This window comes from Aulostomus chinensis, chromosome 11 (genome assembly GCF_037954235.1).
Source record: "Aulostomus chinensis isolate RoL2024-O1b breed Wild chromosome 11, RoL_Achi_v1.0, whole genome shotgun sequence".
Lineage (NCBI taxonomy): Eukaryota > Metazoa > Chordata > Actinopteri > Syngnathiformes > Aulostomidae > Aulostomus > Aulostomus chinensis.
In genome coordinates this window covers 10,586,246-10,609,308 of record NC_141330.1, presented here as the reverse complement: position 1 = coordinate 10,609,308, position 23,063 = coordinate 10,586,246, and the positions used below count along the sequence as shown (strand labels likewise).

Here is a 23,063-nt window from a genome sequence, read left to right as displayed (position 1 = left end):
AAACTTTTCTTTTTCAAATAAAAACTCTGAGCTCTTTCTCTTGGGTAACTGACTTGCATCTTCCTGAATATTCTTAAACTCCCCATCTCCAGACAGCATGCAACAAATGACTAGCTGGCATGAAAGAACGAGTTGTCCAGCTGAAGGTAATTCCTCAGGATGTCTCTGTTTTTATTCTTCTACTCCATTTATTACAGCCACAGACATGCATAACGTTGCCATTACCGTCATCTTTTGACAGCATTACGTAACCAGTGTGCAAACATTAAGTGAAGACTCATCTAATTTATATTTCTTTTTGTTGCAACATACCCACAAATTTGCTTGACATTTATAAATGGAGACACAATTGTAGATGTACGTAGGCCAGAAACAGGGACATGCCGACTTACAATCGCGAGCTGGAAGCTACAGCTGCGAGCAGGCAATTTATGTTTATGCTTGTGTCCGTTTCGAGCTTAAAATGAGTTTCCTATGAAGGATGGTTGAGCTCACAGTGAGAGATCTGAGTGCAATTTATTCACTGCAGTGACTCACCATCGCCCCGTGAGGTAAAGCTGTATTACAAGATGAGACAGGAAAGTGTCAAATAGTATCTTTAAGTACTTTGGAAGACCTGTACGACACACACAGCTCCAGACTCATTTCACTCTCCCTCTTGTCTGTCTCAGCTCTAATGACCCACCTACTTCACCCATCTTCTTGGTCAGAGGTCAGCAAGGTGCTTAGCACGGTTCCTGGTTCTTGGCACAGGCCTCTGCATCCCAGGTTCTGTCTGTGTGGAGTTGCATGTTCTCACTGTGTCTTTGGTTCTCTCTGGCCATTTATCTTATCTACCTGGCACAGTCCAGGTTCTGCCGAACATCTATCAACTCCTCTCGTCCTTGCAGTCAACCCCCTCCCTCAGCCATCCCTCCGTTAACGACCTCCACCCCTTCCTCTCCAGAACCTAATCTTCATAACTAAACTTCGAAAGACTTAAAGAAATAATGCAGCCTTATGAGACTGAATAAGGGTGAGGTCAAGCTTGTGTGTGTCTCTCAGCATGACATCACAGGTGTGTCCAAGCTTTCAAAACCAACACGTGAGTCATTGGGTGCATTCCCTGTCACGGCTAACGAGATTCCCCTCATTAAGTCCGTTAAGTGATAATCTGTATAGGAGAGTTGGAGGTGGAGAACAGAGGAGTGAGAGTGGAGGAGGGGGAAAAAAGAGAGACACAAAGACTGAAATCTCTAGTAAATCTTCAGGACAACAAACTGTCAGGACAAAGGAGAACACCAACCAAGATGTGGTGGAGAATTTTGAGGTGATTCTTCTTCTCTTCTCCGGTTCTGCAGGATTGTCTGATAGTATTGGAGGCCATCTGGCTGGAGCTTTATCAGGGCTTTATGCTGTGAGCCTTCAGCCAACTGTGACCACCTGCATGGGTAAGAACACTCTGGTCTCACTATGTTAAAATAGAGACAAATGACTTGGAAGCTGTCCATAATTTGAATGCTTTTGTCAATCTGTGCAATTGTGTTTCCTTACATGGAGGGGACCAAGCTTCTTTTGTTCATCAACTTCTGTAAGCAGGTGTATGTGTGACTGAGAGTGTGTCTGAGCCTTGTTTGACTCCCGTCCTTATCCTGGCTAGGTCTCAACCTGACTTATTGCAGCTGCCACAGGACATGAGACTGTGTGTGTCCTGAATCTGTCCCATCAGAGCAATACAACATGAGAGGGGGCGAAAACCAGTTCACGTCCCTTCATCTTCTCATCGAAAAGTAGGCGTGTGGGTGTTTGCTTCCCTCCTGAGAGCTCATCATGGAGTCTGTTGTCAGAGTTAAAAAGTCGCTGAGGAGGCCCATCAGGAGGCTGAGCAGCTGTGTGCTGGGGGTGAAGGAGAGGAAATTATGTGCCAAACACAGGAACAAGAGGAGCAGAGGCGGGGGAGGTAGAGGCAGATGCAACAGGTTGGGCAAGACCCCTCCTCTTGGAGTTGGACACACCAGAGATGCATCAGTCATTCGCTCCTACCAGGCAGACTTGGAGAAGGAGAGGCAAGTGTTCCTATAAGAAGTCGATGATTTACTGTTGGACAAAGGAAATAGGGAGAAAGTGCCAAAATAAACATCTTACCTTGATTTTTACGTGGGTTTCATTATCAAAAGGGTTCACGTAGAGGAGGAAGAGGTGTTGCCCCAGAGACATGACATCAAATAAATTGCCAGGTGTATTGATTTGTACTGCCTGGATTTACAGAAAGCTGCGGGAAACGATGAATGCACAGAAGAACGCAGAGAGAGCAGCCATGAGAGCTCACTTCAGGAAAAAATACCAGCTGTCTGAGGTTTGTGAGACAGACAGACAGACAGACAGACAGACAGAAAAATATGTGTCTGTTTGTTGTCAGAAACTGCTCAAGAGACTGTAGGACTTTGGCCTGAGAAGCTTTAGACGTCATCATGTTCATTCTCAGAATGCAGATTTTGGTGCCCAGCATGTCTGTGAGCACATGATTTCCAGCTATTTTGAGTTGTCTTCAAAATTCTAAAGTAATGTTTATTCTATTCTTTTCAAAATTAAGAAATCATTTGCAAAGAAAACATAAAGGTCAGTCTTGAGATGCTCTGAAGGAAAACAAAAGACCAATAATAAACATGAAATAAATCAACAGAATCATTCTATTAAATGTATTCCATTCAGTTTATAATAATGATGTGGAATTGTTTTATTAATCAGCTTTTTTATTGAAAGTTTTTTTTTTTTTTACAATCAACTCTAAAATTGAAGTTATCCATTTCATTCATTCATTTATTTCATAATTCATAGTTTCATTACATTTCTCTGCCTTGATTCTCACCTGGTTCTTGAAGTGACACAGGACTGTTAAATGTCAGTCAGACTCAGAATAAAATGCACTTCACTTTAACGCCACTGCAAAATTTTAATTGCCATCAATGGTCGTCGGTCTGAATTCCTTTAAATGATTTCCTCCCTGAATTCTAGTCTTGAGAATGTAATTCATGATGTTTTTTTTTCCAGGAATGATCCCACTTGTCCATCTTGTGTATTCTGCACCTAACAGATCCAGACTGAGATTTGAAATAAAATACAGAAATAGTTTTGATTCTGTGGCCTGTATACTTTTCTAAAGAAAGTTCTTGCACTTTGTTGTCACTTAAAACAATAAGAGCCTATTTGCATGAGAACTTTCAACAGGAAAGTAAAATCCTCCTTTCACTCATCTGGTTCTTTATGATTCTCTACCATTTTTAAGAGTCCCAAGGACACAAACCACCTGAGGTCTGTTAACGGGAAAGTGTCCCTCCCCCGTGAGCTGTCGAAGATCATCCACCCTGAAACCAAGAGCAAGGATGACGGCTTTGACCTCCTGAGCGCATTCCAAGGCCTCAGCTTCGGCACGCCAACGCCAATGGGAAAGAAACACACCAAAATGCTCACACCAGCCGGCAGGCACTCCTGTAAAGTCATGTGATCAATAAGTGGTCACATGTTCTCGCGCATGACAGCTGCACACTCACACTGTTGCTGACACTAGTTGTTTATATATATATCTTATATTTGACTTTGGCCTGCGCTTTTTTTTTGGGGGGGGGGGGGGGGGGTTGTTGATGTAATAAGATAATATAAAGCCTGCCTAGAAAAGAACACTGAAGTGGGACTCAAATGCAATAAAACTCGTATGTTGTAACTTGTAACTTTTAACTTTATTAATTAGCAGGTAGTCAAAATCTCCTCACACATGATGTTAAATGTGGTTCTAGGTTACGAGGCTGATACTGATCGTTATCACTCACCATAGCAACATTCTAGCAATATGTCTACCTTTATTCACTTTTTATTGATTCTTGAAAAATTAATTTTGACCCTTTTTCAGTCACTGTTGTGTAACATAAATTATGATATCACATGATCTGTTTCTGCAAGCTTGTTATGGTGAAGAACACTGTTGTTGTATATAGAGAAGTAGATAGATTTTGTTTGTAGAGCCGTCTGAGCTCTGTCGATGACCCAACTGGGTGATCTACACACAAGTAAGGAACCTCAGGGAAAAGTATGATATATTTATCAATACGTTCATTTTGTATTGAAGTACAAATCAAATTGAGAGAGTAGTTTAGCTATTAAGTATTGTCTTGCCTCTGTCTTATGTGAGCCAAATTTTTGTTTTGCTCTTAATTCCTTGGGATTATTACAGGACCAATTTTTTTTCTTTTTTTTTTAATAAACAACATGAAGCCAGAGCCAAGAACACTTACAATAACAAAGTTGTGAAAAGTTTAAATATTAAAATAAAGATCTTTTTGGCCATTTGGACACTCTCTCTCTCTGCAACATGCATTTTAGAGTGTTTTGGGGAAGCCTGATTCAGACTCTGTTGTTTTTCTCTTGACCTCTGCACCTTCACATCCATAAATCCTCACCTCCTATCAGTGTATAAGAGTGACAGAGTACATTCAAGGCTATTGGGATGGGAATGGAGGAGGAAAGTACGCAGATCCTCAGAGACCTGGATGAGACTGACATACACGTTTGGTTCAGACCATGAGGAGAATCAATGTCTGCACCTCCAAATGTTTGCCCTGTTGCTCTGCACGACTGAGGGCTTTTTGTATGACTTCAGCAGGGGCGGTGGTTAATGGGAGGGTGGAGGGGAGAGAGAGCACCGGGGTTAGAAAGAGGGGTGTTGATGGACGAGCGAGGAGCTTTGAGGAGATCCCTCACACAGGGAGGAACGGCTGGCTCAACCTGGTGAAATTCTGGAGAGAAGGTAATTTCCAGCAGCTCCACAAGTACATGGAGAAGAGCTTCAAAACCCTCGGACCCATCTACAGGTACCACTCTGGTGTGTATTACAAGCCTAAAGGTGGGGTGGCATCATGGCTCAGGAGGTAGAGTGACCATCGAGTCTCCCTGGAGGACTGGGTCCACGGGTTCATAAGCAAGATACTGAACCCAAAATTGCTCCAGGGGGCACATTGCATGGCAGCCACCACCATCAGTGTGTGAGTGCATGTATGGCTATGGATGTGTGTGCGTGTGTGTGTGTGTGTGTGTGTGTGTGTGTGTGCATGCACGCATGGGTGAAAGAGGAATAGAGGAACGAATAGGCTTAAAAACACACGGCATGCATAGCAGAACACAACATTGACCGTTATTAATGATTATATGTGCACGCGCGTGTGTGTGTGTGTGTGTGTGTGTGTGTGTGTGTGTGTGTGTGTGTGTGTGTGTGTGTGTGTGTGTGTGTGAAGGGAGCATCTGGGCCTCCAAAGGAGTGTAAACATCATGATGCCGTGTGACATCAGTCAGATGTTCATCTCTGAGGGGCTCCTACCTCGACGGATGCTCCTGCGTCCCTGGGAAAAACACCGTGAGATCCGCAAGCACAGCAAGGGAGTCTTCCTCAAGTCAGTACCAACACCTGTGTGTGCGTGTGTGTGTGTGTGTGTTTGTGTGTGTGTGTGTGTGTGTTTGTGTGTGTGTGTGTGTGTGTGTGTGTATTTTCACATTCATTTCAAATTTTTTGATACTTTAATTATTATTATTATAATTATATTATTATTATTATTCCATATTATCATTTCAAGCATGGCTTATGAAGACATTAGATTGAGCAAAATCATCTTTTTCCACATGATTTTAGTTAAAAATACAAACATACACACACACACACACACACACATAAATTCTGTTCTTTGCTTCAATATGACTGCATACATGAAATGGACCAACTCTGTGAATCTTTTCCTCACAGGAATGGCGAGGAGTGGCGAGCTGACCGTCTACTCCTGAACAAGGAGGTGATGATGACTTCAGCTGTGAAGCGTTTTATCCCCCTTCTTGATGAGGTGGCGCGAGATTTCTGTCAAATGCTGGGTGATCGAGTGGAGAGGGAGGGAAGAGGCATGAATGGCAAACGCAGGTTGACCATCGATCCCAGTCCTGATCTCTTTCGCTTTGCACTGGAAGGTCAGAGGTCATGTTTTTTTGTTAATTCATATGCGTGGTTGTGCAGTTGAAGAAAATATAGGAAATAAGCCACATTCTTGCCGTTTTTCTACCAGATTGGGTGGAAGATGAGAGCAACCCACTTCTGGAAGGATTTCAATACCTATTCAACTTTTTCTTTAATCAATAACAAAAAAATGTCTGTTATTGATCCAATAAAGAAGGCAGCAACGGAAGGAACGGCTGCACAATGATCCACATTCAAGAATGTCCAGTAAAGGCTCCCGATTACAATATTTAGAAATGCAAACATAGTGAGAAATATTAGTTTTCTACAAAAAAAAGTCACAATTCTTTGTATTCAAGATAGAAACACATATCAAATATTGAAGGAATGTGGCCCAGTTCTACATCAGCACTAGGCTGCTTGATGAAAATTCAGACAAAATGTAATTCTTTAATGATTCACTTATTGGTTCTGGCTGTGTTTTGTACCTTGATTTATTTTCTACAGTACTTCATGTATAACATTATCCGTCTTTTATTTTCTCAACTGACACGCAGTTTGCGGTGAAATCAGCCTTGTTATCATTAGCTTTGCTGCTGACCTTCGTCTGTGCTCACTGCTCAGTTAGCTTGTGTGCGTCACACCTGCATATGTCGCAGCAGAGACATAGAGTGATATCAGGAGCCATTCATGTAAAGAACTGGAACAATCTAGAACCCCACTGGGAGGAGGTTAGGCTACTGTTAGACTGTTCACCCCCCAACTTAAGCTTGTATTGCTAGCATTTATTTTGTCAGATTTAGAAAGAAACACATCAACAGCTTAGCCACGTCCTACTCCTGTAAGAGTTTGACAGTTCAATTGCTGAGTTTATGAAACCAAAAAGCAATATACGACATCAAACATTTCCTATTTGGCAATAATATGATTGCTATATTTATTTTGTCTGTGGATTGTTGGGGTCATTCCTCAGTTTCCAGTTATAGTATTCTGTCTGATTCCAGTAGTTCTCCCTGTATAAATTAGAGGCAGAAATGTGAGGAAATAGGACCCAGGTCTGAAAATACTGCAGTTTTCCTTTACATTTTACCACCAGTGTTTGACCTTGAGCTCCAGGGTCAAGGACGGTACGGATTAAAGTCACTTCCCTCCTCTCAAGGGGTATTTTTCCAGTAACAGTTCCCTCAGCTGAGTCACTGATGTAGGCTGCGACGACTGTGTATCATCTAAAAAGAATTATGCAACATATAATATGCAAATGTCTGAATGTTTCCTGTCTCTCTGGCCTTGCGTTCAAATATTCTCAGGCATATCTGTGGTAAACATATTGGTGATGTAGGAGGTCAAGGAGAACATGCACCTTTTAAAATAGAAACAGGGACAAAGACGATCAAAGCTCCAGCATTCTTTCACCAGGTCTGCTCCTTTCATGTGCCTATCTGCCACATGCCACATTCACAAGTGTGAATGCTTGAGTGACTCACTGTGCCATACACTCGTAATCATCAGTGTGTATGTGTGTGCGTGTGTGTGTGTGTGTGTGTGCGTGTGTGTGTGTGTGTGTGTGTGTGTGCGTGTGAAGAGAGAAAGGGGGAGCTGATGATGACTTTGAGTCACGCTCGTCTGCTCTTAAAGAACCACAGCCAGGTGCTAAGCTGGGGTAGGAATAGACCGTCAAGACACTCCATTCCGGTGGCTGATGTGTTGATGTCTGATAAAGATGGATGACAAGCACTCAGAGTTTGATTTCTGTTGTTATGGAGAGAATTTTGGGGGTTTCCTGGCAACTGCTTTATTTGTAATTCCACAAGAGTAGAATACAGACACAAAAGATATCAGTGTTCTGTTCAGCCGTCAACAACTATGCTGCACTTGTTTTTGTTTCAGTTTACTCACCTTGACACATAACCCACCTATACCCCCACCCCCCCACCCCCCCTGCAGGCAGTGGACACGTGCTCTACGGGGAGCGAATTGGCCTCTTTTCCTCGCATCCTTCCGTAGAGTCTGAGAAATTCATCGTGGCAGTGGAAAGAATGCTGACCACCACCCCTCCTCTCCTGTACCTGCCACTTAGTCTGCTGGTGCATCTTCGCACCTCCCTGTGGACACAACATGCTACTGCATGGGACCACATCTTCAGCCATGGTACCTGAATAGACTCCAAAAATGACATTAAATTGGTCGATATGTTTATCCTCCATTACTCCCATCTCTCTCGACTCTGTCCTCCTCCAGCTGAAGCAAGGATCTATAAGGGGTACCAGCGGTTATCCCCCACGAAACAAGGATCTGAAGGTGGTGCAGCTGGAGGCCGGTACCCTGGCCTTCTGGGGCAACTCATGGAGAAAGGGCAGTTGTCATCAGACCGCATCAAAGCCAATATCACTGAGTTAATGGCTGGAGCAGTTGAAACAGTGTGTTTGTGTTAGTTTGTGTGTTGGTATGACTTTGGGGACAAAAGACAATTCCCTAATTAATGATAGAGTCCTGATCACAGGGTCAGGGGTTAAGGTGAACAGTAACTGACCAATCACCTCTCTCCAGACAGCAGTACCCCTGCAATTTGCTCTGTTCGAGCTTGGCCGTAACCCAGAGGTGCAGGAAAAGGTGAGGAAGCAGGTGAGAGAATCCTGGGAACAGGCTGGTGGAGACCCTCAGACAGCCCTACAGGGGGCGCCACTGCTGAAAAGCACAATAAAGGAGATTCTCAGGTAAACAAAACACCAGATGAATCCATCCATCCATCCATCCATCCATTTTTCTATACCGCTTATCCATTAAGGATCTTGGGGGGGATCCTGAGGATTGAACCAGCGACCCTTCAGTTGTGAAACTGCCCCTCTACCTCCGATGCATGCCGCCCTAGATCCAACTGTGTTTTGATTTTGTGCCATTGTTTACAACCTCAAATGCATTCCACAGTCTCTACATTGCGTATATATCCTGTCTTTTCCTGCAACCACACAGCAACTTATGACATTAAAAAAATCTGAGATAAAACTCTTAGATGTTAAATTATCAAGATTTTTAAACAGAAATTTAAAGGCTACTGATACTGATTTCTAGTAAGATTGAAGCCAAGTATAATCTGAATACATGAATCTGTTTGTGAGTGATTTTGGTGTTGTGGTGCATCAGACTATATCCAGTGGGGATCACACTGCAGCGGTATCCAGTCAAGGATATTGTTCTTCAGAATTACAACATCCCAGCTGGGGTGAGCAATCAGATTTCTTCTTTTCATGAGCTCAAAGGATCAGGGAAATGATAAAACCTGATTTCAGTGACTTCTCCTCTCAGACAATGGTCCAGGCCTGTCTTTACCCCCTCGGAAGAAGCGCTGAAGTGTTTAAGGACCCACAGACCTTTGACCCCTGTCGGTGGGAGAGGACACATGCGGGAGAAGATGTCAGAGAGGGAATGACTTTCCGTTCGTTGGCATTTGGGTTTGGGGCGAGGCAGTGCATCGGGAGAAGGATTGCTGAGAATGAGATGCAGCTCCTACTCATGCACGTGAGTGACAGAGAGGAAATTCTAGAAAACATGAGAAAAAAACCCCCATTACAACGGGGTCAGACAGAAAAAATTGAAAAAAAGAAAAGTTTGGGAAGGTTGTCAAGTCAGCTAGGAAGAATGACAGGATTTGACAATTTTAACCAGCATCTGCTGAAGAGATGTGCTGTTTCTTAACATCTTCCTTTCCCTCTCCTCCTCTCTGTCAACCCTTCCTCCTTCTCTCCCCTCCCTCCTCTTATAGATCCTGCTGAGCTTCCACCTCAGCGTGACTTCCTCAGAAGACATCAGCACCAAGTACACAATCATCCTCCAACCCGAGACTCCACCGAAGATCACTTTCAGCAAGCTCTGACACGCACGCAAGAATGCACTTACAAAAGTAAAATCAACATCTGACATGTTTAATCCTGCAATTTTCTCTGTGTCAGTCTGGAGATCTTTTAATCTTAACGAGCGCAAGAATCGTAAAAAAAATTAAAGTATGATTTCCTTCCCGTGTCTCCGGTCTTCGTTATAACACCACTGTCCATCAGATGGCGCTAAAAGTCCCATCAGTGCACGTATTTACATGTGTCACGGTTGCACCTTCCCACCTCTCTGTCTGGGCCTGCACGGAGCATGAGACAGGTTGGTCATTTTCTTTCTAACTTCATTAGCTTTCATCTGCTTGTTCGTGTGGTCATTTGATCCACACTTTCTCTCTGACGTAAAACAACTTTCACTCTAACTGATCGATTCTCTTGTTCCATTTGTTCAACTACCCTGATGAAGTGTGGAGCACTTGTTTTATGCTGCCTTTCCTCCTGGAAGAAGCATCAGTAACATAATGATGCAGCTAATGATGTAATATTTGAAGTGTTGTAAATTTGAGGTGAATGTCATTTAACAGCACTTTGGATTGAATGTGTAAGACTGACCTTTATGCAGTTTACTGCATTGTCATATCACACTGAGTGTTGTACACTGGGCAGAAGGCTGCAGGATAGATTTCTCCTCTGGAGCAAAGGTCTGTTTGTCTTTTGGCTAACGATTTACACCTTTGGTTAACAACCTGCGCTCATGCGTGACTGTGCAAATCTGCAGAAAGGCAGCAAGAAATGTTTCTAGACGGAGGTGAGAAACTTTTAATAAACTGTGTCAGTGACAGGAAGACACTTCATCTCCGTGTGCCACCTCATTTGTCAAAGTCTAAGTCTTATATAACATCACCGTTATCAGGCCGCAGTTCTCCATGAAATGATGTGTGTGCAATAAGATAGCAGCAGACAACAGTGGGTGAGTGCAGAAGTGTCATGACAGGGTGGTCCCCAAACTTCCTGACACTTGAGACATCACTTCAACATACAAACCACCCCCCCCCCCCCCCAAAAAAAACAAACCCCAGGTCTTATCAGGTTTTGTGGGCTTACACTTCATAAATGGTTGATACATGATCTATTCATGATGTGTAAGCTCTTACAAGCGCTGATTCTGGGTTGTAGCGTAAAGTCACACTTGCTTTGCAGACTCTGACCAGCTGACCATTCATTCATTACTTATCCATAATTGTTGCTCCTGACGCCATATTAGAAATTCTTAACTCATCATAAGTGATTTGACTTTTTAAGCTGTCACAAGACTTTTCACAGTCATGATGAGTTGCTCCCCTTACTGACTCATTAACATATCAATTATTCACAGATTTTGAAGCCTTTATAATGAGAGTCTTTTGAGATATTGGAACCCCCACACTTAAACTATATCCTGTGCTGTGGTTAAAGAGTTATTTAGTGCCGATAACTGTTCTAAGTAAATAATAGTGATCAGTAACAACTTGACGGGGGTCGTTTTGACAGTCATTGTGGGTGACTCTTCACGATGTAATTCATAAAATCATGTGGAAAAAAGTGCACAGTCACTGAGTTTAAAAGTTTGGGGTCAACTGGAGGTTAAGGTAGTAGTTGGAATTACGTAATCTGTAGGAATGCCTCAAATGTGTCACTTTGAACTGCAGTGCATCCTGGCAATCATTACTGGGTCACTGGCAAAGGTTTTTCCATTTTCAGAATCATTTGGGCATGCCTACGCTGATGCATGAAATCCAAACGGAGTGAGAGGGCGGGGAGATAAAAAAAATAGTGGGGTCAAAGGGTAAATGAGTGAGACGAGGTGGCTTTGACTTAAAGTATGAGAGATCTGAGTGACGGCAACAAGAAAGACAGAGGAGGAAATTATTAAGAATCCAAAATAAAAGGAAAACAAAACTTTGGATTTTCTTTCTTTTTTTTTTTTTAATTAAGAAGCTAGAATTCAAAATGGGTGAGTGCTCAAAGTCTTTCTTTTGTGCTGTGGAGGTGAACAGGTTCTCTAGATTGCCAAACCAGATGACTATTGAGAGACTGATGAAGAGTTATTTCAATTGCAAGAAGCTTCGTGTGAGGGGAATTAGCTGTATCTTGGAAATAGAGTCACTTTTCATAATCGGTGGGTCTACAAAACTCATTTCTTTCATCATATATTAGTCAGCTATGGGACAGATAATCCACCACTTTCCTGTCGGATCATTTTAAGCTTCAGTGTCGTGTCATATCAAATCAGCCTCATTATTCTGGGTTCACTGTGACCTGCAAGAACGCATGTCGCTGCAAAAAGGTATTTCCTGGTACGGTCCTGGGCACACCCATCATGTGTACATGCAGAGACATTGTCCGACACTGGTGTCTTTGACCTGTTGTTATCTTGATACATAGTTTGTTATTCAGTAACAGGTGAGTGCATGTGTGTATGTGCATATAAGAGTGTTTGCAGTTGTGTGTATGTGTGTGTGTCCGTGTGTATGTGTGCGTCCGTGTGTGTACTCTGGGAAGTGTCAGAGGAGGATCTCAGTGGGACACGTAATGATGTGTGCAGCAGTGCGGCAGAACTGGGTCACAGGGAGGTGGTGAGAAAGAGACACGAAGACAGAGCGAGAGAGAGAGAGAGAGAGAGAGAGAGAGAGAGAGAGAAATCAAACTGGCAGTCAGTGAATCCACAGGACAGAGCTTTGCACGTTCACGTTACCGTGCAAGTTACTATTTTCATCTGGAAGTCTCCTCTGTAGACTTTGTCACCCTCTTTTGTCTGCACAAAATTAAAAAAAAAAAAATGTAATCAAGGCACCAATAAGATTAACAACCATAAAAGATAACTTTTCTTTCTGTAAGGAGAAAAAGACATATAAATCTTCCTCGACAAGTATTGTTATTTCCCCCACTTCTCTCCCTCTTCTTGGTCGTCACCTCGCCGCTCGGGTTGTGGCGTCAGCACCGACCTTGTCTGTCAGGTTCTCCGCTCTTCCACCTCTATGACTCTCTCCTCCCCCATGGTGGCAGAAATTGCAGGCTTGACTGACTATGACATCCTTTAAAATAGATGCCATTGTACTGGCTCAATGCCCTCAGCCAGGTACCACAAGGCTTTGCATGAAAGACATAATGAACTGCTTTGCACCTCTTGTAAGGGACAGCAATCTTTTCAAATCAATTCAAATTCAAAGCGAGGAAGAATAAGTCGGGAAGGATTCAGAACGGGAGGCTGACTACAGACTGGACAGCAGATTTAGACGAATTTAGCAAATGAACATACTTAATATAAAAGGGTTCACAGTGACTCCACTAGAGAGAAATATCTAGCTATGCAGTGTTGTACACAATGTTTTACGCATTTCAAGAGTAACCCACCCTCCCCTTCAATGTCTTGCCTGTGCTTTCTTCCCTCTACAGTTGAGTACAGGTGAACTCCATGACCCTGTGACATCATCAACGGGTGTGGCTCCGGGTCTTGCAAAGCACATGCCTGGCCACACCCTGCTAAGATTAAACCTGCTTGAAACTTTCACCCGTAGAGGGCAGCAAACCACTGCTTTTAAACGTTATTCTTTAACTTCAGTGTTTTTTACTTTAGTTGCTGTTCTGTAATCTACCTAATTTTTTACATGCAGTTGTGGACTAAGTTTTTGCATTCAGCTGTTGTAGCTTGCTGATCTAAGAGAGGCTTCCCTCCTCTGTGCATCTCCTAAAAGAATCTGTTGAAAGGGTGCTTACAAAGCCCCCCCCCCCCCCCCCATTTGAATCAAAGATCTAAGGACAGAAGGTGTCGTAGCTTGTAGAGACACACTGTGAATGCACACCTTAATTGCTTTCACAGCAAATTTACCTTGGTCATATGTTCCATTCTGGGACCCCCATGACCTTTCGGTGAACTTAAATGGAAACCCCAGCAGATATTCTGATAGGAGGAGTAACAGCAGAAGAGATGTTGCTTAACTGGACAGCTTGCAGAGGAAGCAAGAAGAGTGAGATGATGAAAGGAAAATTAAGAAGTTTTTTTTGTAATTTTTAGCTATACAAAGTAAAATAACTTGACTTGAGAGTTTGCAATTAGCAAGTGGGGAAGGCGGTGTGTTGTTACACAACTGCTCAACTTTACAAGGTGATTATGGTGTTTGCAGCTTGTTGGTACCAACAATTGGTGCAGTTTGAATAAAGATAACTTTATATTTTGTATCGCATATTGAATCACTCATAGTTTTATACTGCTCTCATTTGTAATTTGCGCACAGAGATGAAGAAATAGCTCCAACATTGACTTGCTGCAGACGCACAGAATAACTAACAGTTTTATTTCAGCCCGAATGTCTTTCCCATGTATCTAAGAGCTTGCTGTAATTACTTTTCCAGTGGAGGAGATTTCATTAAACAGCATGTGCATGTGAAAGAAGACACTTTCCTGCCTTCTGTTTGTCAGAGATTCAGCCTTCTTTAGATTTATGTGGCCCCTTTTTTTGTATTGTGTTTTTGTGTCTGTACACTCAGAAATCTGTGGTAGCAAGCTGCTATTTATATCACCCTTCACACTAACACCCAGCAGCAGTATTAACAGAGATGACACTTTTTCTCTGTCCGAGGCGTTTACTTCATTTGTATTCACAGGTTGTTCTGGCAGGCCTGATTCACCCCGCTGACAATATTTCTCTGTCGCCACAGCTCGCATCAGGCGCTACTCTGAGTCGATGACACAGCCGGACTCTTTCATCCAGCGACAGCAGCTGGATGCCAGCATGGCCGACACCTTCCTGGAGCACCTATGTCTGCTGGACATAGACCAGGAGCCAATCACAGCGCGCAACACCAGTATAGTCTGTACCATTGGTGAGTCGGACAAGCGGTCGCAGATAGTCAGTCTCCGTTTCAAGATGGTTGTCTGGCAACTGTTGAGTGTGACTGGAAACTGCTGAGTGGGTCTCACTGACACAGTTTGATTGTGGCACTTGAGAGTCCAGGAAAAGAGTCAAATTGAAAAAAGCGGTTGAATCTTAGTTTTTACAGAGATTTGACTTTCCAGGATTTCATCCCTTGAAGTGAACAAAGAGCTGCAATTACTAACAATCGTTTTCACCACTGACAAAAATCGGGATTATTTTCTCAATCAATTAAGTATGTAGATTATTCAAACACACAGAAAGTCCCTATCTTCGCAGATAAAGCTGACAATATTGTTTGTTTTGTCCAAGCAGCAAAACCCAATCTTTTGCTTTCTGTCACAGGAAACAAGCTGCAAATTAACTTGTACCAGTTTATTGTTTCCTTTTTTTTTCAGTGATTGGCTTCAGTTTCAGCCCAATTTTTATTCTTTTCCTCAGGTCCTGCATCCAGATCCATCCCCAAACTTCAGGAGATGGTCAAAGCTGGCATGAATATTGCTCGTTTGAATTTCTCTCATGGTTCACATGAAGTGTGTATCTCTGTTCCTCACAATTACCTAAACACACAGGTCTTTGCTGTATACTCAGTGATGTATTGATTCTCCCCTGTGGTTCCAGTACCACGGCGAAACTATCAAGAACATCCGAGAGGCTGTGGAGACGGTAACTTCTGACCCCTTGTACTATCGACCGGTTGCCATTGCCTTGGATACCAAGGGTCCAGAGATCCGCACCGGATTAGTGAAAGGGGTGAACATTTTACGCTTCATCTGTCAAGCAGACAAAACCAAATCATCTAGTCATATCAAATCAGGGAGAGGTTGGGCTGGTGCTAAAAATACGTTGCCTGCTTCAGTTCGTGGGGCTGGTGTTTACTTTCTCGCTTTTTGTCCAGCAGCTCCCGTTTTGTGTTATTTTGCTTTTTCAGCATCATCTTATTGTGCTGTTCTTGTGTTAATGTTGCATGCTGTCTGCTTTGCTGACTAAATAACTGGAAGCTGTTGGAAACCTCCTCATGTCTTGATTAGTTTACTAAATGCTCCGCATGACGTGCAAGCGAGCTGAAAACTGCAAACTGTGCACCGATTGTTTAAGTTGATTGGTTTAAGTTTGTAGAGGCACATCTAGAAATAAATCTTGAAAAATAACATACAATTAAGTAAATGTACCCTCCAACTCTAGTTTACTATCTATGCTACGCTATCTTGAAAGATTACTTGGTGCATAATTACAATAATTACATAAATAATCATTAAATGACAGCTGCACGTTTTCAATATGACACCAAAAAAGATATTTTCTCAGATGGGACAAGCTGATCCAGTTGGAGACTTATAGTCACATTTATCTTTATGGGAGTCTAATGGCTCGTAAGGTGCTGGTAAGCAGTCTTCCAGCATCAGGATCCAGGATCTACAGTTGAATTCAGATTGAGATTCAGATTACAAAACGTATTGTAACAATTTATATTTTTTGCAAATCCCATCGAAATCTATGCATTCGTGTTTTTAGATATCCTGTTGTAAACACACCAACGCATGCTGGTGGTCATATGACTTCCTTGGTGGAGGTACAGTAGTAACTACTAATTGGAGGGAATTGAAAAGATCGAAACAAGTGCTGAAAGTTAGAAATGCGTATTCACTGGGCTTGCAAGCGTGTTATAAAATTCTATTTTGTTCATCCTTCTAAGAGAAGAGAACAGTGATTAATTTGTTGTTTTAGGCCATTGCCAAAGTGTCTCTGTCATGTGTGTGTGTGTGTGTGTGTGTGTGTGTGTGTGTGTGTGTGTTTGTGCAGAAAGTGGAGGGGGAGGTGGAGCTGAAAAGGGACAGCCATGTCCGTGTGGTGACAGCAGAGAGTGACAAACACAAGACAGATGGGAAGCTCATCTGGGTGGACTATCCCAGCCTGCCCAAAGTCTTAGAGAAAGGAGGCAAGATCTTCATCGATGACGGTCTCATTGCACTCAAAGTAGTAGAAACAGGTTAGAACACATCTTCCAGCATACTTGTATTGCTTCTGATTATACATTCTACTCTCCAAATCACATCTTACTTATTTATTCCTGGATCAGGACCTGATTGGGTGGATACGGTGGTGGAGGCCGGTGGTGTATTATGCAGTCGTAAAGGTGTCAACCTTCCCGGCTGTGACCTGATTGGTCTGCAGGCGGTCAGCGAGAGAGATGAGGCCGACCTGAGGTTCGGAGTGGCTCAGGGCGTAGACATGGTGTTTGCCAGCTTCATCCGCTCAGCCCAGGATGTCAAGGATGTGCGGCGAGCACTGGGGGCACATGGGCGACACATCAAAGTGATCAGCAAGGTGGAAAGCCGGCAAGGGGTTCAGAAGTAAGTTGAGGAAAATGCCTCTGAGTCAAAGTCATTTCAGTGCCATTATAGTGATCAGTAAAGCAGCTGAAGGGCGTGAGCTGCGGCTCTTATAATGAGGTTGTGACAGGATGTATGACTCCGCTGCTGATGGCGGTCGCCTGCTGTGGACAGCCAGCTGTCAGTAATGGGAAGACATCTATCAGTTCTAGGTTTTCCATGTTTGATAAGCTATCTCTGCGGCTGTCCGGTTGAGTTATGGCTGCCACTTATTGTACCTGACAGCATTTATTTTACAGCTCTCAAGTCTCCATGATTTGTCTCCGGCTTTGTCCCTTTGCTCACCTCCCGCTGACTTTCCACTGTTTAACATTTCATTACGTAGGTGTGTATACACATTTGGCAGGACTGCAACAGTCTCCCCAGCACATCTGTTTGCATTGCAAACATATGAATTTGTCTCCAAATGATTCAGCATTTGGGTCTTGGTGCAAAAGTATTCTGTTTTTGTTTTAGTCCGTTTTTTTTTGTTTTTTTTGTTTTTTTTTACAAGGTCTAACCTTTCCCTCCTCATCCTCCCTTATCTTTACCTGCCAGTTTTGAGGAAATCTTGGCTGAAAGTGATGGTGTGATGGTTGCCAGGGGCGACTTGGGTATTGAGATCCCAGCAGAGAAAGTCTTCATCGCCCAGAAGATGATGATTGGGCGCTGCAACTCTGCTGGCAAGCCTGTCATCTGTGCCACACAGGTCAGACAGGCACAGACACAGACACAGACACACACACCTGACTCTGAACCTAAATTTAACCTTTGAACTACCGTGAAGGACCCACCAGACTGTCCTCATTCCCCCTCACTGAGATGGTTTAAACTCAGACTGGTCCTCTCAGAGACAGCTGATCACGCACACACACACACACACACAGACACACACACACACACACACACACACATACACACACATTTCATACACACACTCCTGCAGCCATGTTGAGTCACAGTGCTATATCTTGTTTATGCCACAGCTCTTGACTCAGTATGACAGTGTTATAGCAGGTTTGCTTCTCCAGACCTGAGCCCACAAACAAGCACCGCACACATACACTAATCAGCATTAGCTACAGCTTCTTAACTTCTGCAAAAAAAAATGCGGTCTCTCAAGCAACGCTGCAAGCTATCTCATTTTCCAACTGTCTGCCTTGATTATTGACTCATAATAGAGAGTCTCGGGCTTGCCAATAATGATCTCTCCGTCACGCTTGCCAGCCTGAGTCTAAATGATCTCTCTTTTCTCCTCCACGACTGTCCACCCATCCACAAAGCCATTACCTCCCTCATTGTCTCTTGCCTTACATCACTTATCTCTGAAAAAAATTTAAAAAATGATCAATTTCAGTGGATTGATTTATCACTTTATCATCTCCTTTTTCCTGTTTATAGATGCTTGAGAGCATGGTGGCCCACCCACGACCGACCAGAGCGGAGAGCAGCGATGTCGCTAACGCTGTGCTGGATGGAGCCGACTGTGTAATGTTATCTGGGGAGACCGCTAAGGGACTATTTCCTGTAGAAGCGGTAGCAATGATGCACTCGGTGTGTTTGTGTGTGTGTGTGTGTGTGTGTGTGTCCATGTTATATCTGACTTAGTGCCCTCTGATAACATTCATTCACTGTCTCTGTCTCAGATCTGCAGGGAGGCGGAGGCGGCCATCTTCCACCAGCAGCTTTTTGAGGAGTTGCGCCGCCTGACTCCTCTGTCTTCTGACCCCACAGAGGTCACAGCCATCGGAGCTGTGGAGTCCTCCTTCAAATGCTGTGCTGGGGCCATTATAGTCCTCACCATCAGTGGCAAGTATGTAAATCAACCCTCTCACCTGCTAGAACATCCAGACTGGAAGGTTCTGCAAACCCTGGATTATGCTTTTATGTCATATGTCAACGTTCACTCTTTCTATAATTTATGTAGCCTGTACAGGTGACTTTTACTTTCTTACTAGGAAATGGTTGAGAAAATCAACACTTTCAACCATTCTGAGATGGCAAACAGACACATTTTTATCCAACAGGAAAGACAGCCTGTAAGAGATCCTGACAGTGTGGCAGTTCTTACTTTGCCAACACTATTTTGTAACACTTCGGCATTTGAATTGACAAAGAAACTGGACATAATGTACAAAGAGTTAAGCTTTAGAGTAGAGATGGCTCATGCTTTCAAAATGTTCAAATGTAAAAAAAAAAAATCTTAAGGCTTTTATGACATTCTGCATTGTGGAAAGTACATTTTCTCCTTGTTTTTACCAGTGCCTGTAATGCACAATGAACCCTAGAAGCATAATTTGTCTGTCATCACTACATAAGTACCTTGAATTGGAGCGGTTTTGAAGCTCTGTAGGAGGATGAGGAATCAGCGCTAACTGCTAACAGCTAACCACGACAATCCAGCGATTCTATCCGGTAGTGGAATTTCCTGATCACATCTCAGTCCTGTATGAGACTTAATGGGTGCTAAATGAAAGCAATGTGGGAGATCTTTTAATAACGTTTGGATAGTTCCCAGTAAAAAAGAAATTGCAATTATTCATGAAATGCCCACGTTTGCAAAGATTTTTGTTCCGAAGACTGTCACGTCTGAATCTTTGTCTTCACTACATGTGCGACACACCAGTTTCTTCATCACTCGCCAATTTCGATGTGTGGAAAGTCCAATATCATTCTCTGCACATTGTGTACACAGGTGTGTGGGCATGATACATGAACCAGAGAAAGTTATTGATACAGGCTATCTGTCTTGTTCAGTCGGTTCAAGGACTTGTCATTTTCACAGCTCGTTCAAATGCACTTCAGTGCATTCATCTTTCAATAATAACACAGTCTGTTGCTGATTCAAACTGATACAGTTACAGCCAATAAAAGCTTAAAAATAATCCAAGCTTTGCAACTTGCCTGCATCCAGCTATCCTGGAGCAGTGATGTCATTGCCCAATTATATAGGTAGCTTTCAGCATCTCTTAATGTCAAAGAATAGAATACTACCTACAGAATGCTTCCAATATGATCTCATTGCAGGAAGTGCTGCACCTGAATGAACATGGAACAGTTTTCAGTTTTTCTTCTTCCTTTCGCAGCCAACATTGAAACTCATAATAAGATGGAGAAGCAGATGTTTGCCTTCCATCACAGAGGAATTCCACAGATTGAATATTGCAGCACCACTCTCTGCTTCTCCTCCACAGGGGGAAGAGTTTTTGTTTACGATTACGTTTTACTGCGTTACACATATGTTTTGTGTATTCAAACGGCTTCTTGGGAATGTGCTCTCCTACTGGGCACAATAAAGTTTCTTGAATCTATGCACAGGCCCATGCGTGCGTGTACACACACACACACACATAAGCACACAAACAATTCTTATTTATCTACAGTAGATACAGTATATACCTACTGCTTAGCTACAGTAAATGCATGTTCTGGAATCACCACATCCATAAAAATGCAAAATATAACTAAAATCTTCAAATAGAATGAGAAGGAATGGAAGTTTTGACATCATTCCATTGATGTGAATGAATAATATTGCAGAGAAATCTAAAGATGCTAGCTGTCTTTCACCGGCCCATCTCAGGTGATCCTGAGTCACTGTAGTATCCAGTTTTTTTTTGTTTTTTTTTACATTTTTTTGATAAATGATGCAGGTAAAGTAAAAGTGTATCGACCCAGCAGGAGACTGACATAAAAAATGGCATTACGCTGCCCCCTTGAATTGAATTAATTATTTAACTCAGCAGTTAGCCTTCAGTTCATAGTACCTTTAAAACCGACACATAAGTAAAATCTTTTTCTTTAAACTATAACTTTGAATGCTGTGAATTATTGTCATTATAGGTTTTAGTGTTCTCTGAAGATTCGGGTGAACCAATACCAATCGTGTATTTATTTTCTCTCCAGGTCGGCGCATCTCCTGTCCAGGTATCGACCTCGCTGCCCTATCATTGCCGTCACCAGAAGCCCACAGGTAGGATCTGCTCCAGTGAACTCAATAACAGAGATGTCTGTCTCCTGACTAGCGGGCCGTGTGTCTTCTCTGTAACAACAATTAATGGTTGATGACTCATACTTTTCACAACAATGACAAATGCAGTCATTATTTACTCTCGCCGTCTGGTGTTGGTCTTCATAGTGACACAAAGTTGCGATCTTGGTTTCCCTGGCAGCACATTTTTATGAGTTTATCTCTGTTTTATTGGTTGGTCTGGTAAAAGTAACATTTTTGGGAAGAGCCCAGAAATCTGTAACTAACTGTCTGACAGTAGCTTGTGATTATATGATACATCATCAGTCATGCTGAGTTAGGACCCCCTCCAATTAAAGGTCAGAGGTCAGAGACAGGTTCAGGGGAGTGTTGAGTTCGTCTCTAAATGAATGGAAAACACAATAAAGTGCATGGGCTTGTCTTCTTGCTCTGGGACAGAGACTGATGCTCTTTTCAACTGGTCACATCACAATCAAACGTTTGCAAGGTGATGGTGCAAGTGATTGCTTCTTCTTGGTGTATAAGTGTAGGTAGGAGGCCAACTAGGTGCATGCTGCCACCTACTGTATAGAACATATATGCAAGTGTACTCTGGCATGGAACTACATCATCAAAGTGTGTGTGGGGAAGGGGGGCATTTTGAGATTTCAAACCCTTGAAAGAGCAAATATCCTGAGTAAAATTGAAAGAAAAAAAACCCAAATTCAACAAATAATATTGCCGTTTTGTGACACAGAGACAGTAAAATAACAAAACGTGTTATTTTTCTCAGGTGGCCCGTCAGTCGCAGCTGTTGAGAGGAGTGTTTCCTGTCCTCTTCCACCCTCTGCCTGCTCCCGTCTGGGCCGACGATGTCGACAACAGGGTAAACTTCGGCATGGACATAGGTCAGTGTGTGTGTGTGTGTGTGTGTGTGTGTGTGTGTGTGTGTGTGTGTGTGTGTGTGTGTCTGTCTTGTATATGATATTCAACTGTATTAATCTCATACTCATTGTTATGCTGCAGGTAAAGCCAGAGGATTCTTCAAGTCGGGCGACATGGTGATCGTGGTGACAGGCTGGATCCCAGGGTCGGGTCACACTAATATCATGAGGGCGGTCAATGCCCAGTAACCTCTCTGGACCCAAACTGTGACTGATGTGTTGATCTGCCAGTTTCGAGGCTCTTCTTCCTCTTCATCATCACCACCGCATCATTGTCATCAGCTGCTGAAGTACTGTAATGAGAACCTGATCACCACCTCTTTAAATTTATCTTATTAATAGAAAAACAATTGCAAGGTTCTAACTTTATTACTTAAACTTGAGTGTGTGTTGCCTCTGGGACTGTTCTTGTGCATTTTGAAGCTATGTTTAACATGTTTTAAAAGCGATTACTCCTTCCAAATAAAACTTGAACTTTAACACGTTCTCCTCTTCATGTTTGGGACTGAAGCTTCTCTAATTTAGCCGTCAACCCTCCTCTTTTCATCTCTGTGTGAGTAATATTGAATTGGAAATGAATGCTGTCTCTTTGCCTGCTATTGTTGAGGGATATCATGATTGCCCGTCTGTATAGAATTCAGAGATAAGGCTTTTGGTACTGTTCATAGTCCTGAGTTTATCTCTGTGACGTTTGGTTATTATGAGCTCAGTGCCAGGAGACGTGGACATGACAGGTATTAGACTACACCCTTCTGCCCACTGAGATGACCCAGATGCCCACATCTGTATGTCGTTAACTCATAAACTAATTATAGTCCTGCATGGGTCTTTCTCATGTCTTACCGTAAATACTTCCCCCTCCGTCCAGCATCCTGTGCTGCAGGCTTTATACATTTAATGAGCACATTTAAAAAGTATAGCAGCAACTACAAATATAGGTGTGGCTGAAGCATTCAGATACTTAGAATCAGTGTAACCCTTTGTACATCATGGACATGTTCCATGGAACATTTAGAATGTGAACCTTGACAATTTTAATTTAAGAAAACACGTCTGAATTGTGGTGAAGGCT

General features: G+C 42.8%; 3 protein-coding genes across 9 annotated transcripts; all 3 read left to right on the top strand.

Moving 5' to 3' along the window:
- Nucleotides 1-1,151: 1,151 nt before the first annotated feature.
- On the top strand, nucleotides 1,152-4,329 carry LOC147253273 (complexin-4-like). 4 transcript variants are annotated; one of them, XM_086218358.1, is made up of 4 exons: nucleotides 1,152-1,430; nucleotides 1,709-2,045; nucleotides 2,248-2,335; nucleotides 3,266-4,329. In XM_086218358.1, exons 2-4 carry the CDS (start codon nucleotides 1,810-1,812, stop codon nucleotides 3,482-3,484), a joined length of 543 nt encoding a protein of 180 aa, XP_086074484.1. In that variant the 5' UTR covers nucleotides 1,152-1,430; nucleotides 1,709-1,809; the 3' UTR covers nucleotides 3,485-4,329. The 4 variants fall into 4 exon arrangements, with proteins under 4 accessions (XP_086074484.1, XP_086074483.1, XP_086074486.1 ...); XM_086218357.1 differs by having other exon boundaries at nucleotides 1,640-2,045; XM_086218360.1 differs by having other exon boundaries at nucleotides 1,153-1,309; nucleotides 1,640-2,045.
- A 375-nt stretch (nucleotides 4,330-4,704) lies between these two features.
- cyp11c1 (cytochrome P450, family 11, subfamily C, polypeptide 1) lies at nucleotides 4,705-9,858 on the top strand. 2 transcript variants are annotated; one of them, XM_086218355.1, is made up of 9 exons: nucleotides 4,705-5,015; nucleotides 5,265-5,420; nucleotides 5,768-5,982; nucleotides 7,913-8,116; nucleotides 8,207-8,385; nucleotides 8,516-8,682; nucleotides 9,110-9,188; nucleotides 9,272-9,484; nucleotides 9,729-9,858. In XM_086218355.1, exons 1-9 carry the CDS (start codon nucleotides 4,993-4,995, stop codon nucleotides 9,837-9,839), a joined length of 1,347 nt encoding a protein of 448 aa, XP_086074481.1. In that variant the 5' UTR covers nucleotides 4,705-4,992; the 3' UTR covers nucleotides 9,840-9,858. The 2 variants fall into 2 exon arrangements, with proteins under 2 accessions (XP_086074481.1, XP_086074482.1); XM_086218356.1 differs by having other exon boundaries at nucleotides 4,714-4,844.
- pklr (pyruvate kinase L/R) lies at nucleotides 9,751-22,458 on the top strand. Of its 3 annotated transcripts, XM_086218352.1 has the most exons (13): nucleotides 9,751-9,866; nucleotides 10,021-10,114; nucleotides 14,491-14,655; nucleotides 15,147-15,238; nucleotides 15,327-15,458; nucleotides 16,509-16,695; nucleotides 16,786-17,059; nucleotides 17,636-17,786; nucleotides 18,479-18,631; nucleotides 18,724-18,890; nucleotides 20,984-21,050; nucleotides 21,841-21,955; nucleotides 22,074-22,458. In XM_086218352.1, exons 2-13 carry the CDS (start codon nucleotides 10,021-10,023, stop codon nucleotides 22,178-22,180), a joined length of 1,704 nt encoding a protein of 567 aa, XP_086074478.1. In that variant the 5' UTR covers nucleotides 9,751-9,866; the 3' UTR covers nucleotides 22,181-22,458. The 3 variants fall into 3 exon arrangements, with proteins under 3 accessions (XP_086074478.1, XP_086074479.1, XP_086074480.1); XM_086218353.1 differs by lacking the exon at nucleotides 9,751-9,866 and having other exon boundaries at nucleotides 9,879-10,114; XM_086218354.1 differs by lacking the exons at nucleotides 9,751-9,866; nucleotides 10,021-10,114 and adding an exon at nucleotides 11,620-11,785.
- Nucleotides 22,459-23,063: the final 605 nt, after the last annotated feature.

Coding starts and splice junctions, on each gene's coding strand:
- LOC147253273 (XM_086218358.1), top strand. CDS start 1,810: ATGGAGTCTGTTGTCAGAGTTAAAAAGTCGCTGAGGAGGCCCATCAGG. Junction 2,046..2,247: donor GCAGACTTGGAGAAGGAGAG/GCAAGTGTTCCT, acceptor CTGGATTTACAG/AAAGCTGCGGGAAACGATGA. Junction 2,336..3,265: donor AAAAATACCAGCTGTCTGAG/GTTTGTGAGACA, acceptor ACCATTTTTAAG/AGTCCCAAGGACACAAACCA.
- cyp11c1 (XM_086218356.1), top strand. CDS start 4,807: ATGGAGAAGAGCTTCAAAACCCTCGGACCCATCTACAG. Junction 4,845..5,264: donor ACCCTCGGACCCATCTACAG/GTACCACTCTGG, acceptor GTGTGTGTGAAG/GGAGCATCTGGGCCTCCAAA. Junction 8,386..8,515: donor TGGCTGGAGCAGTTGAAACA/GTGTGTTTGTGT, acceptor ACCTCTCTCCAG/ACAGCAGTACCCCTGCAATT.
- pklr (XM_086218352.1), top strand. CDS start 10,021: ATGGCGCTAAAAGTCCCATCAGTGCACGTATTTACATGTGTCACGGTT. Junction 17,787..18,478: donor CTGTCATCTGTGCCACACAG/GTCAGACAGGCA, acceptor TCCTGTTTATAG/ATGCTTGAGAGCATGGTGGC. Junction 21,956..22,073: donor AAACTTCGGCATGGACATAG/GTCAGTGTGTGT, acceptor GTTATGCTGCAG/GTAAAGCCAGAGGATTCTTC.